We start from the raw sequence: 13817 nt of genomic DNA on the forward strand, positions 1-13817 counted from the left end.
TGAGAACAATGTATAGAAAATGGATGGCTGGATAGATCAGGATGAAATATGCCACCTAGGGTCTGTGAGCAATATAGGCATCTGATGACAATCTTGACAGTCCCAGCAATATGACCGGATAATGGGGTAATGTAATGACGCCATTACCACATCATTGATGCATTCCTGTCTATTATCTGGACAAGTTTCATCTTTATAATACGCACCAACATTAAGTCCATTGTCCATTAGCATTAAGCCCTAATTATCTCATTAGGAATGGTCTTCTCTGCATGCATACAATGTAATTTTATCAATGAATTATTTAATATAAAATTTTGTCTTCTCCATCAGCCCCAAGTTCCCTGGGAAATAGTGTGGTTGAAGAGGTCATCCATCCATGCAACCCTAACCCTTGCCCGAGCAACCACTTATGCCAGGTCAACAGAAAGGGTTGCCTTGATGAGCTCAACTGTCAGCCATTTCTCTGCGTGCCAGGTAGGACCAAATTACCACATAAATACTCTGAAATATTCTGATTCTGATATTCCGCAGAATTGTGTGTCTCTGAGTTTGTTGTCTGTTTTCAGGCTGTAAACTCGGCGAGGCTTCGGATTTTCTGGTGCAACAGGACACACGTTTACAGGTGCCGACTCGCAGTGGTCCGGCCGGGTGCTATGAAGTCTGCACTTGTGGTTCAAGTGGGCGCCTGGAGAACTGTGTGGAGATGCCTTGTGTGGACACCAGCAAGCCTTGCATTGTTGGAGGACAGAAAAAAAGTAAGTGCTGCTGTCTAAATCTTTGTGTTTGTGGGGGGTTCTTTTTTTTAAATATCAGAATCATCTTTGCCAAGTATGTCCAAAAAAACACACAAGGAATTTGTCTGTCTCTAGTACGACAACAGACAGTCAATTGACAGAACACTTTTGAGACATAAAGACATTGAGAAAAACAGTCACTGAGCAATATAAAGGGTTGCTAGTTATCTGGTAATGCCGATACAATTTATTTTTTGACAATTGTGCAAAAAGATGCAGAGTCCTCTAGCATTTAGAGCAGTTCGAATGACTAATCTCGCAATAGTCCGGCGCAATGACCATTGTGCAAAGGGTGCCGAGACTTCAAGGAGTGTATGCAGTTTAAAGTGACTAGTAGCGCGATAATCTTTGACAATGTTAATTGTGCAAATGTTGCAGATCCTCCTCAGTCAGTGTGCAAATGGGGGAGATGCTACTCTGGCATGAGTGGCCAGTATTGGTCAACAACAGATATGCAAATAGTGCAGCGTGGCGAGACTACTACAGTGAGTGCACGAGTAGTACATAATTGGCCCGACAGAAATGTGACAACAAATCAACTGTGAGCTCAACTGTCAGCCATTTCTCTGCATGCCACGTAGGACCAAATTGCCACATAAATACTCGACATATCAAGGGCTTAGCTGAGGGGACATGCCCCACGGGCCGGCCCAGTGGTTGGGGCCCGCTGCTGTAGACCACAAACAATTCAGTAATTCTAGACATAACTTTAGTTTTAAGCAGTAATGATCCAGATGAAAGGGCGTTTGCTGTTGGGAATTGACCGAGGTTACGGTACGGTGTGTGTGGTACTGTATTTTCTAAAATAAAATACGCTGCAATCCTAACTGTCATGGTAAAACCAAGTTGTTTATTTTTCTGTGGCACGGTTGTGGTTCCTGACCATTGTTTCGTGTTTTTGCATTTAGTTATTGTATGCCAGCCATTGTTTAAATTTTACTTTTGGTTTGAATTAAAGTTGTTTGCGTTCCTTCCCGGGTTCTCTTGTATCTGGGTTCACTGGCTTTTGATGTCACACCATCACAAATCTTTAAATGGCATGTTCAACAAGCTGCTTCCGCTTGTGAGATTTGTTCTTCTTCAAATTTGTGTTACACACGATTTAAATAGCCCATCACCGAATTAAAAAGTAGAATTCCCATCACGTTTTTTTCTTAATGCCACTCATTCAACTCATATTCATTTTTATTTTTCCATGTTCCATTGTGAATGCCATTGTACAGTAGAAACATCATGTGCTCTTCAATTTTTCAAATTGTCTGTGTGTGATGTGTGTGAATGTGTGCGTGCATGTGTGTGTGTGATTTCTGTCTTCACCAGATCACGGGGTATCTTTCAGGCTAGACTGTGACACCTGCTTCTGCTTCGGTGGCCACCCCATCTGTTCTGACAGAGAATGTCTCAACATTGAAAGCTCAGATGAAGACCGCCTACATTTTACTGGTCTGTCTGCTTGTATGAGAGGCTGTCTGGATGTTTAATCATACACTGATCATACATAATGTTCTACTTCTGTTTGTCATCATCCTTCTCAATATTGTGTATTGGTATATTGAGTTATAATGGCAAATGTAATGAAGCTGTGGTACAATAGGACAGAGTTACATTTCAGGGAACCAGAGGAAGGAATCGTTTGTGTTCGAGACTTTCTCCGTGGAGTTTGTTTGTTCTCCTCCTGGTTTATGTTGGGTACACTAATATCCCGCTCAATGAAAAACATAAAGGATATGTTTGGTTGATGTTCTCCTGTCCAAAATATTGACTCAAGATCTGTAGCAGGCCTTCCTCGTGTTTCTCAGTTCATTGTAGACTACATAAGGTAGTCCTCATTACACATCTTCACTCACTTGCGGCAGCTGGAGATATGGTTAATAAAAATTCACTGGCTTATTACAAGATTTTTGTCGAAAAGCTTTGCCACCATGATGCCTTTTGTCCCTTTTCGGCCGACACATACCTGTGTTCAACAATGTGGAAGTGTTTCTTCATCATCAACTCACATACTTGGACGACGGACAGTATCGAATATAGATGTCAGATGTTGCATCGTAATATTGATACTTTGTCCCAGCCGTGTTAAGAAGACAAAAACACAATGTTCTCATCAATAAAATAATGTTAGCTTTCTGTCCAGCACCCTGTTGTGGTCAACTGTATCCCTCATTCTGTAAATACAGTTGCATCTGGGAAAACAAACCAAGCATGAACTTGAAATTATCCATTCAGACAGCTATGATAACATTTTGTCAATGCTTGAATTTAGAATGTGAGTAACCTCAACAAATGTTTCTAGATTTGTTCATTCATGGTGTGTGAGGTCTAACATATGGATCCTTGAACTTAGAGGCAAGAACCTACAGGCTATCACATAGATGGCAAATATTAACATAATGTTAAACAAACTATTAAAAGTTACAGATAACTGATTAATCTTATGGCATTTTTTATTTAACAGTGAAAATTCCATTTTCTATAGAGCTTGTCCTTATTAGCAAAACCCAATCTACAGTTTCCAGTCAAGACTAACTCGTTTCTTGCCTCCCCTGTCACCCCTGCCTTTCCTCAGGTCTTCCATGTAACTGTCCAGACCACTTCATCCCAGTGTGTGCTTCCAACGGCCGCACATATCCTAGTGCATGTGTGGCACGCTGTATGGGTTTCAAGGACCATCAGTTTGTGTTTGGCCAGTGCCGTTTCACTAACCCCTGTGCCAGTAAACCCTGCCAGAGAAACCAGAGGTTGGTACAGCTGCTGTCTATTCTGAGCTAAAATTCAGCAACTCATGACATTGACAAATAGGTCAACCCCACAGTTCCAGATAAACCTATTATTAAGACATTTATGGCATTTTTCGTTCAATAGTTTTCGAGTTTCTTGTGGGCAAACCCCGCAGCATATTTGATGCAAGTTATTTTTAAAGTTCACCTTTTGTTGTACTTTGTTTCATTGTAATTCGCCACTTTCCGAATTGTTGTATTTGCATAGATAGCAAGTATTAACATCACTCTGACAATATGCTTTTCAAACTGGCAAAAGTGCAGAGAAGCCGGCAGGGCAAGGAAAACATGCTGGGTAATCTCCCAAAAATTATTTACAAAAATAGGCAAACAGAGGTTCTGGGTAGCCAGGGAAAAAAACAAAACAAAAACAAAAACAAAAAAGAAACAAAGAAACACCGGGACAGTGAAAATGTTGTGGAACGTTAAGAAATCCACACAGCTCAAAGCTGATGATTTTCAGTATAACCATCAATGTGGTATGGAAAACATTCTTCATACTAATTCACACACCCTCATGCCGGTTTACCACTTTCATTCACACCCCATGATGCCTGTGATCCCCTAGAAATAAATTGCCTAAAGTATTTTTCCTGGCACACCGTTCAAAGGAACAAGCAGGCAGTGATGAGTGGATTTGATTGAAGCTCACCAACATGCACATACACAAGCACACGCTGCTTGAAGCAGTTTTCTTTCACTTTGAGTGTAAGCACTGCAAACAAGAAAAAACACCTCTCATCTGCTCATAAATTTGTTGATGGTTTCTGTGGTTGCATAGAAGGTTTCTTTGCACGTTGCCATAGGAACTAGGATGATGCTGTTGTGCAAAAATGTTTTCCATAGAACGTGTGTACTAATTCCAGCATGTGGCTGTATTTTCAGGGTATGGGTAAACAGTACCATTCATATTGTTGATGGTTTAGATTTATGGAATGTTAAATCTAGACATAAACCCTGGGTGGTATGATGCAGAGGAGAAGGGTAGACACTTTGTACAGTATGTGCAGCAGACCAGATGGAAGGGCAGCAAGGCTAGAAGCATCAGAGGAGGATTCAAATTTCTTTATCATGCTTTGGATAGGAAGAGGAATAGAGTACGGGTGACTCTGAAGGAAGAATATTCCAGGATAACAGTCAGATAGGGTGATGACGATGAAGCTAGAAATTGAAGATGTGATGATGAATGTTGTGGATGGTTATGACCCACAGGTGGGATCTGACTGTTTGGAGTAGGAGAGGTTACTGGAGTGAGTTGGATGAGGTTATGGAGCGTATTCCTAGAGCGCCGAGAGTGATGATTGGAGCAGACCTCAATGGGGATGTTTGTGAAGGAAACAGAGGTGATGAGGAGGTGATGGGCAGGTTTGGTGTTAAGGAAAGGAATTTAGAAAACAGATAGTAGTGGATTTTGCAAAGAAGAAGGTGAAGAAGTTGAGATTCTCTTTGGGAGTGAAGAGGATGGATATGAGCGGAAATGAACTCTTCAGAGGAACAATACAGACTTGAAGGTTTGGAAACAAAGCTAGTGAGGCCAGACGGAGATGGTTCGGACACGTATATATCGGTGGAATGATGCTGGAAATGGAGCCTCCAGGTAGGAGGCAAAGAGGAAGTCCAAAGAGGAGATTTATGGATTTGGTGAGGGAAGACTTGCAGATGGCTGGAATAACAGCAGAAGATGCAGAGAAAGAGGATGGTTCCCTGTGGCAACCCCTTTATAGAGTTATACTGATAGGTTCACCTGATTTAGATTTGATTTAATTGAATTTAATGAATTAATTAATTTGGATTTAATTCCTTCTTTAGGATAATAAACAATAAAAAGTCAAAATCAGATGCTCTGGGTTTAAAGACCTTTTTTCAATTAACAGTTAATTGTCCTCATGTTCAATATGGAAATTCTCAATCTTACATTACAGAATGTGTGTGATAATTTAAGCACAGTATTTTATATGCTACACTATTAGTTTGTCTTCGTATTTCTCTTCATGAATGCTGTCATTCCTGATATCAAATTAAACCTGTGTGTTTCTAGGTGTATCCCAAAATATCAAGTTTGCCTGAGCGAAATGTCGGACTGCCTGCAGTATGAATGCATCGGCCGGCAGTTGGGTTGCGACAAGAACAGTGTGGAGCCAGTCTGCGATACTGACGGTCTCATTCACCCCAGTCTGTGCCAACTGCAACAAGCCGGGAAAACTCTTGCCTATATGGGTCACTGTCAGGTGAGGGAAGAAACTCAAGACTTTTTTTCTTGTACTAAGAAATACAAATTTTAATTATTTGGTAGCTTACCAAGAATCAGTAGGGATTCTGTGATATCCTTTTTTGGGGGTGACTTTATGCTGGTTTTCAATTGGGTTTCTTTGATATGTTAAGAGTCTGGTTCTAGACCTGCTCCATATGGAAAGTGCATTGCGATAACTGTTGAATCCACGATAGATAAATAAAATGTAAAACTTTTTTTTCATTATTAATTTATTTAAAAGGGACAATACACAATAATGAACACCAGCACAATACTTGTGTAAATGTGCTGAAGTTAACATACAGCTAATTTACATTCACAGTCCCTTGGCAGGTGACTTGAAAAATAGACAAGACATATCAACAAGTACATAAAATCATTCAATAAATCCATCCATCCATCCATTTTCTGAGCCGCTTCTCCTCACTAGGGTCGCGGGCGTGCTGGAGCCTATCCCAGCTGTCATCGGGCAGGAGGCGGGGTACACCCTGAACTGGTTGCCAGCCAATTGCAGGGCACATAGAAACAAACAACCATTCACACTCACAGTCATGCCTATGGGCAATTTAAAGTCTCCAATTAATGCATGTTTTTGGGATGTGGGAGGAAACTGGAGTGCCCGGAGAAAACCCACTCAGGCACGGGGAGAACATGCAAACTCCACACAGGCGGGGACGGGGATTAAACCCCGCACCTCAGAACTGTGAGGCTGACGCTCTAACCAGTCGCCCACCGTGCCGCCGGATGGAAAACATGGAAATCACATTTCTGGACATCCAACCTATTTTATTATCTCACAAAAACTACCAAAGTAGATATGAACTGCAGTTTCTAAATGACAATTTTATTTATTGAGGACAAAAAATTCAAACCTATCTGTCCCTTTGTGAAAAAGAACCAAAACTGGTTGTGCCAGCCTTGTCAGCAATTAATGAAAGCGTTTGCGATAACTGGTAATGAGTCTTTCCTATAGCTCTTCTTTGTGGAATTGTTTTAACTCTATTGGAGCGTTTTGGATCATGAACTGCCCGTCTGAGGTCATACCACAACTTCACTATTGGATTGAAAGCTTAGACTTGGCCACTGCAAAACCTTAATTTTGGATGTTTTGGGCCATCCAGAGACGGATTTGCTAGTATGCTCTGGGACGGTGTCCTGCTGCATCAGCCAAGAAAGCTTGAGGGCACGAACTGATAGTAGGAGTTTTGCCTGCAGGTAGTATGTAATGGTATGACCAGTGAGTTAATTTGAGGTATTTGTTTTCAGGAAGCCTGCAAGAGTCGGCAGCAAGTTTGTGGGCACAATGGCGAGACCTATAATACGGTGTGTGAGGCCTACTCAGACCGGGTGGCTCTTGACTACGAGGGACACTGTCAGGCTGTGGGGGCCATGTCTGACATGGCAACTGACTCTGCCTGCAGTCTAATTTCCTGTCCACGTTTGTCTACAGCGGGCTGCCAGCCTCTCACACCCCCAGGTGAGTCATTCAACTCTTTCACACCCTGGGGCTACAAAAGAACCAGTCATGGTGGGATTCTGGCCAATTCAGCTGGTGGTTGTCTTCAAACTTTGGCTACAGTAAAGTACAACCAACTGCTGTAAACAAGTAACATAAATATACTTACCAGATACCGCAACTTCCTCGCTCACCATTCTCCCGGCTTGCTCTTTTTCGTACGGTCCCGCTATTGGTTGTTATCAAAAAGATTCGGGTGCCCACAAACAATTTTGTCCTCCATTGTTCTGCTCAACAAATCCAGGACGTTGTGTGTGAGACAGTATGTTCTCGACACTGATTGTCTGTCGTGACGCATCGCCACCCAAATTTGTGGCTTGAATCGAAATTTTTCAACTTCAGCGAATCGGTGAAGAAGCGAATTTGCATGTTCGCCAGAGTTGCACGTTGCAAACGACCATATACATGATAAGAGTGAAGAACACATCATGACAAGCCTTAATTTATAATTTTTCAGGAGCCTGCTGCCCAATCTGTGCCAGTCTGCTGCAAGTCCTCTGGAACAAGGAACAAATGAACACTTTCTCTAAGGTTTGGATGCTCTACAGTCCATAGCTCGTGTCTTCTAATTTGGTGTTAGAATTCCCTGTACGTATTCTAGCTAATGCTATAGATGAGCCTCGTGTGTAGGTGGTTTGTTTGTATTGAATAATGGAACTACTTAACGCCGTCATTTATGTAACATGGGTTCATGATTATGAACATGCTAGAAGCATGGTGTTTATGTATTATGAGCCTCACCCTTTAGATTACTTTGCCGCCATCTTCTGGAATCCATGCTACGCGATTGTGAATCTGTTTTGGACCGTCAATTCTTCTAGGATTTTCCATATTCATGGCAGGGCTTGGTCCGTATCACTGTAGTTATAAACCTAGCTTAACTGTTTGCTGTATATGTTTGTTAATACACTTATTGGCATTTCAGAATACATTAGAGGATCTTGTTATTTTGTTTTTGTTGGATTATTCAGAATATATTTGAATTATTATCTTTGTCTGTCTTTCAGTCTGTTCAGAGTGTTGTTTGACCTGATAATTGTTGTTACAGCTAAATAAGAACCAGCCAGTGTCAGTCCACGATGTCCTTCAAATGCTGCGACTTCACGTCTCCGTCCCACAGTGTGATGTCTTTGGCTACCTCAGTATTGGTCACGAGCTGGTGATCCTCATTGCGCCAGTCGACCAGCATCCAACGCCTCTGCAGGTAACACACACACACAAACACACTATCGGTTTAATTCATGATTCATTTTATTATAAGGTGATGTTTTACCATTTTTGGTGTATGTGTTACTCCCCAATAAGAAACACATTTGTAAATTAACCACAATTTTCAGGAAAAATAGGCCTCAAAAGACTCAAAACTTGGAGGTGGAGCTAACTTGTTACACATTACATTGGTGATTCACTTGTTTTTATACTAGTGTGACAGTTTAAAAAATATTTATGTGTCAGGTGCATCTACAGTATATGGCAACTTTTATCACACCCTCTTAATTTGTCATTTATGTTTGAGAGAGTTTAAAGAGTGTTTTTTTTTTACAGTAATGATATTAGAGTTATTAACCTATTTTTACAGTTGTATAACTGTTAATAATGTTACTTAAAACGTTGCTTGTCCAGTTACTTTTTGAGTTGTCAGTGTTGATGTTTGCATGTTGAATGTGCATTTTCCAGATTGAAGCCTGCAGTAAGGAAGCCGAGAAGATAGATTCCCTCATCAACTACGCCAGTCCAACACTCGTCTCTCACATTCCCCTCTCTGCTCTCGTTGTCTCTGAGACCAAGACGTCTTCCGTCAACTCCTCCGGGGGAACTCTGCTATCGCCCTTGCACCCCGCCTTGTGCTTTCTCCTGGGTCTTTTTTTGGCTGCAGCCTCAAGCCCTCAACAGTTGTAAATACTCAGTATGCCCTCCCTTTCCTTGTGTTATGATCAATTCTATGGCCATCTTTCAGAAGGAAGCCATAGCGGTGCCTTTGGACAATCATAAAAATTGACTCGCCAGCGTTTCAAACAATCAAGGTGGAAAAGCTTTGTACATACAGTATTATGACTGGATGAGATCCTCACTTTATTTCCTGTAGTATGGTGTCTGTAAGTGTTTTTATGAGCACAGTGTTGCCCCGCTTATTTGCGAATCACCTGATGTGGGATTTTGGTGCCAAGGAATTATGTTGAAGGGAGGAGAGGAGCTTCATTTAGACAAGGCGTTGCCCTGTCTAAAAAAAAGTAGTGCTTTGCCACCATTTTGTGGCACGCATAGGACATTATAAGCCTTAATCGAGGGGCCGTCACTTGCAGATTTTTTGCTATTTGCGGCAGGGCTCGATTTATCCCCCGCAAATAGTGGGGTAACACTGTATACAGTATTGGAGTTTATGTGAATGTGTGCATTTGTGTGTGTTCGTGTATGTTTATGAAGCATCTTGCTTCAAATGATCAGTGTTAAATCCCAGCAGCAAGCTCTTCTCTGAAATTTATTTGGTCAGAATTGTATTAGCCATTAGGGTCTATTGAGGCCTTTTTTTGTGTGTTCGCCATGTGGGTGTGTCTCTTGCCCACAAATACTATTTTAAATACTATTTTGTTGTACAGTATACTGCCAGCTATCAATCAAAACGTGAGGTACAGTATACCTCGATCAGCGTTTGAACCTCCAGCCTCTGCAGTGTTAGCGGTACCATTGGTAGTTTCGTAGTTCACATAGTTCACTTTCATGCAGCTGGTGTGGGAGAAATTCCCACTTGACATTTTAATTCACAATTGCAATTGACCAAGTTCAGGGTGTAGTACAATTTACCGTAACAGGTTCCTTGTGACCCTGACCAGGGTAAGTGGTATAGACAAGAGATGGATCGATATTTCGGACGTCTTGTTCAGTGTAGTGCAAGCATGCTTCACACGTTATTTCATTTTTACTACCAAAGACAATCTAAGAGATGTACAGATCACAAATCACCCAATCGGTAAGAAGGTTATAAAACAGTATGTGGAATGCAGAATCAAGGTGATGGACAATGGTAACTTTTTGACCAATAAAAAGAATAATGATCATAAATAAGAAATGGGAAATTAGCTAAGGAATTTAAAAACATATTCAGGTGCATCCTTTCCATGAGAATTGAAGATAATTAATTAAAATTTACTGGAAATATGGGTTCTTTTTAAATAATCAAATAGTCATAATCTGTCAGATTTGGGGGGATATGCTGAGATATTGACAGCCATTTTTTTTGCATCTTTAACTTTTATACAATAGTGGCAACAAAAGTGAGTAAACCCCACATGAAAATGTCCAAATTGTGGCCAAAGTGTCAATATTTTGTGTGGCCACTATTTCCATCCCTTGGATGACTTCAGGTTTCAGGTGTTTACTAATTTTATTTGGGATCTGAGCCTTCATGATGTAAAATCTTTGAGTAATTCCATTTACAGGCTTGTAATTCCTTTTACAGGCTTGGGTCGGTTTTGCCACACCCAATAACTGAGAATTCCAAAGGGCACACATTTTCTTGGTGTATACAGTATTACATTTAGATTCAAGATTAACTAAAGAGGGTAAGAGTGTTTTGTCCCATCTGGTCAGTCGTGGTTCAACCATAAAATAAAAAATAAAAAAGTCTCATTATATTAAACTAACTTATTACTATTACAGTGTCCCACCACATATTCACAATTTGTTATCTGTGAATTCATCTATTCTCAATTTTTTTTAACCTATTCTCTTTTATTTGCCGAAAACTCACCTATTTGCTGTTTTTGTGTTTAGGCCAAAGCCCTGTTTAATATAAAAGTATTGCTTTGGCGCTATCCTGTGGCATCTTGGTGACAAGTAACAATGTTGAGGTGAGAGGAGCTTCATTTAGTCAGGTATGCAGTCACTGTCTTATTATTATGGCCACTCCAGACTAGAGATCAGTGTTTGACACACTTTCTATTTTAGGCTATAGGAATAATAGAAAGAATCTCTCTCTCTCTATCTATCTCTCTCTCACACTCTTTCTGAATGATCTGAACTCCTGTTTCCATGCCAGTGTCATATTGAGCAGAATAATGCTACCTTGTGGATTTCCCTTGTAGGCATCTGTGTGGATGTTGCTGATCTTCCTGTTGTACTTGTTTCGACCACAAACTAGTTGAGACTGACTCAGGTAGTGCACAAAATGTTGCTCCAGTTGCTTTAATATCCACATATTTGATCATTTAATCGATTTAATTATTATTGTTATGCTCACCCTTGGCCCACAACTTCATAGTAACTGAAAGTAGGAACATAAGGACTTGAGCATGGGATGATGATTAGGTGGCTCCAGCCATTATGTTTTGAAATATGAAGGCTTGCGATATTAAGAAGACACTAATGTGGGTTATGGTTTGAAAAATGAAAAAAAAAATATATATATATGATGTCATCCTTATATCACATGTAAAGCGACCCTCGATCCATAGATGGAATGAAGCAATATAATCATGGTTTTAGTGGTGAATTTTATTGTCCCTAATTTGAGGGTTGTACAGTATGACCTTTAATGCAATATTTTTATGTATGGGAAGTCGTTTGAGGATTTATTCAATATCGCTGATGTCCATCTTAAGGTCAATGTACTAGAATGTTCTTTGTCCTCACAATTAAGACAATTCAAGTAGAACGACAGCGTTTCTTACTAGTAATGTTTTTCCCACTACTAGTGCCAATTTTGGCCTACTAGTATGATCTTAAGATGAATATCAAGGAAATTACAGTAAATGAATGCTCAAACAGCTTTCCATAAACCCATTCGAACATTTATTCAATATACTTAATATTGAATAAATGCTCAAACAACTCTGATATCCTCAATATCCATCCCATCTTTTGTGTGAGGCCAGTAGTTCTTAAGTTTAAAGTATTAAAAGGGATTTCACCTATTTGTACATTTACCGTATAAACTAGAAGCCATTTAATTACAAGACAATCAGCTACCCATACTCCTCTCTGGGTAGAGATTTCCATTGTATGCCTTGCATAATAGTGTCTTATGAAGTATTATTACTAATGCAATATCTTTATGTAGCTAATGCAATATATTTTTTGTTAAGAAAGGTCTCTATATTTGATAAGTACAATATATGAAAAATGTTTCAGATAACTACCATGGGTGCCATGTTTTTGAATAAATAGATGTTATTTTTGTGCATGATGACACTAATGAAGTGATTTTCTTCATGTATTTTCTAACTGCCTGTACACCACACGTCTTTACCAGTATTACTGTGCTAGGCAGATTAGTTCAGGGTGCAAAGAAATATTAGGGCCACAATGGGAGACGTAAAGTAAAATTACATGGGAATTTTTTTTGTAAATTTATGAGTATAATGTAGCACTGTTATGAGAATACAGTAAGTCAAAAGTCATATATTTTAGAATGAAGTTGTAAATTTACTGGAATCAAATCATAATTTGAAAGCGTGATTGTAAAAGATTCCCACATGACTATTACGACTTTAGTCATGTAATATTAAGACTTATTTATCACAAAATTGTGAATTTATTGTCCTAATGTTTCCACTGAATTTTTAAAGTAGTATAAATGATTTTATTACTCCTTCATAACTGGGAAAGCTCACCTGGCTCCTACATATTATTCTATGTATGTATCTATTATTATTATTGTCGTTTTTATGACCTAATGGTTATTGTTCGTGCCAACATTGGTTATGTTAGTTTTGAAAAAAAAATAATAATTTAAATGTTTGTCCATGCCTTTGTTTTCCCTACATGGGAAACAGTTCTTTTTCAGGACTGAAAAACTATAAATGTTGCAATTAAGATGTGAAGACTGAAATGAATCTAGTGTGGAAGAACAGCATGGCTCTGTTTAAATTTTTTAAATGTTTTTTTTTTTAATCTGTGGTTTATTTACTTTGTATCTTATTTCGTATTGTTTGCATGTGCTTGAAATGGGCATTTCGCGAAGAACCTTGGACAGAGCCAACGTCTTCTACCTTAGGTCATATTGAGTTTTATTGTTTAGCAAGAGGGCCCTCTGCTGTCTATATTGAACAGGGTCCATCAGCCATAACATTATTTTTATTTTTTTGTACCAATATGTTCTCTTACCAAATTGACTGCTTATGTACACCTTGTTTCGTGTTTATTTTCAGTGTATTTGATTATGTAAAAATGATAATAATTTAAAGAAATGTAGAACAAACTTCACATAATTCATATTTTTCATGAAATATATAAAAGCAATGAGACAACCAAACTGTTTTTGCTCTTTATGTGCGTCTGCTTCTGTGTGCAGTACGTATTATTATTATTATTATTGTTATTTTAGTTAAATAGGAAATAAATACATCCTAATATTCCTCATGTTTTTTTTATTTTGCAGCATGACTCATATTGGAAAACCTTGAACTGGATTTTCAGTAGATTTATTTATTTTTGTATATATATATATATTTGCAGGTTTGGGTAGATACATTTATTGC

The 13817-nt window shown here is 39.2% G+C and overlaps 1 protein-coding gene across 1 annotated transcript in view; it reads left to right on the forward strand.

Moving 5' to 3' along the window:
• reck (reversion-inducing-cysteine-rich protein with kazal motifs) overlaps positions 1 to 13591 on the forward strand; it is a 35239-nt gene extending 21648 nt beyond the window's left edge. Inside the window, exons 13-21 of the mRNA XM_061758328.1 lie at positions 334 to 477; positions 570 to 758; positions 2118 to 2240; positions 3364 to 3535; positions 5613 to 5802; positions 7092 to 7302; positions 7799 to 7872; positions 8390 to 8545; positions 9019 to 13591. Coding sequence (XP_061614312.1) covers positions 334 to 477; positions 570 to 758; positions 2118 to 2240; positions 3364 to 3535; positions 5613 to 5802; positions 7092 to 7302; positions 7799 to 7872; positions 8390 to 8545; positions 9019 to 9240 — 1481 coding nt within the window. The 3' untranslated portion in view covers positions 9241 to 13591. The remainder of the gene's footprint in view (positions 1 to 333; positions 478 to 569; positions 759 to 2117; positions 2241 to 3363; positions 3536 to 5612; positions 5803 to 7091; positions 7303 to 7798; positions 7873 to 8389; positions 8546 to 9018) is intronic.
• The last annotated feature ends 226 nt before the right edge of the window (positions 13592 to 13817 follow it).

This window comes from Phyllopteryx taeniolatus, chromosome 20 (genome assembly GCF_024500385.1).
Source record: "Phyllopteryx taeniolatus isolate TA_2022b chromosome 20, UOR_Ptae_1.2, whole genome shotgun sequence".
NCBI classification, from domain to species: Eukaryota; Metazoa; Chordata; class Actinopteri; order Syngnathiformes; family Syngnathidae; genus Phyllopteryx; species Phyllopteryx taeniolatus.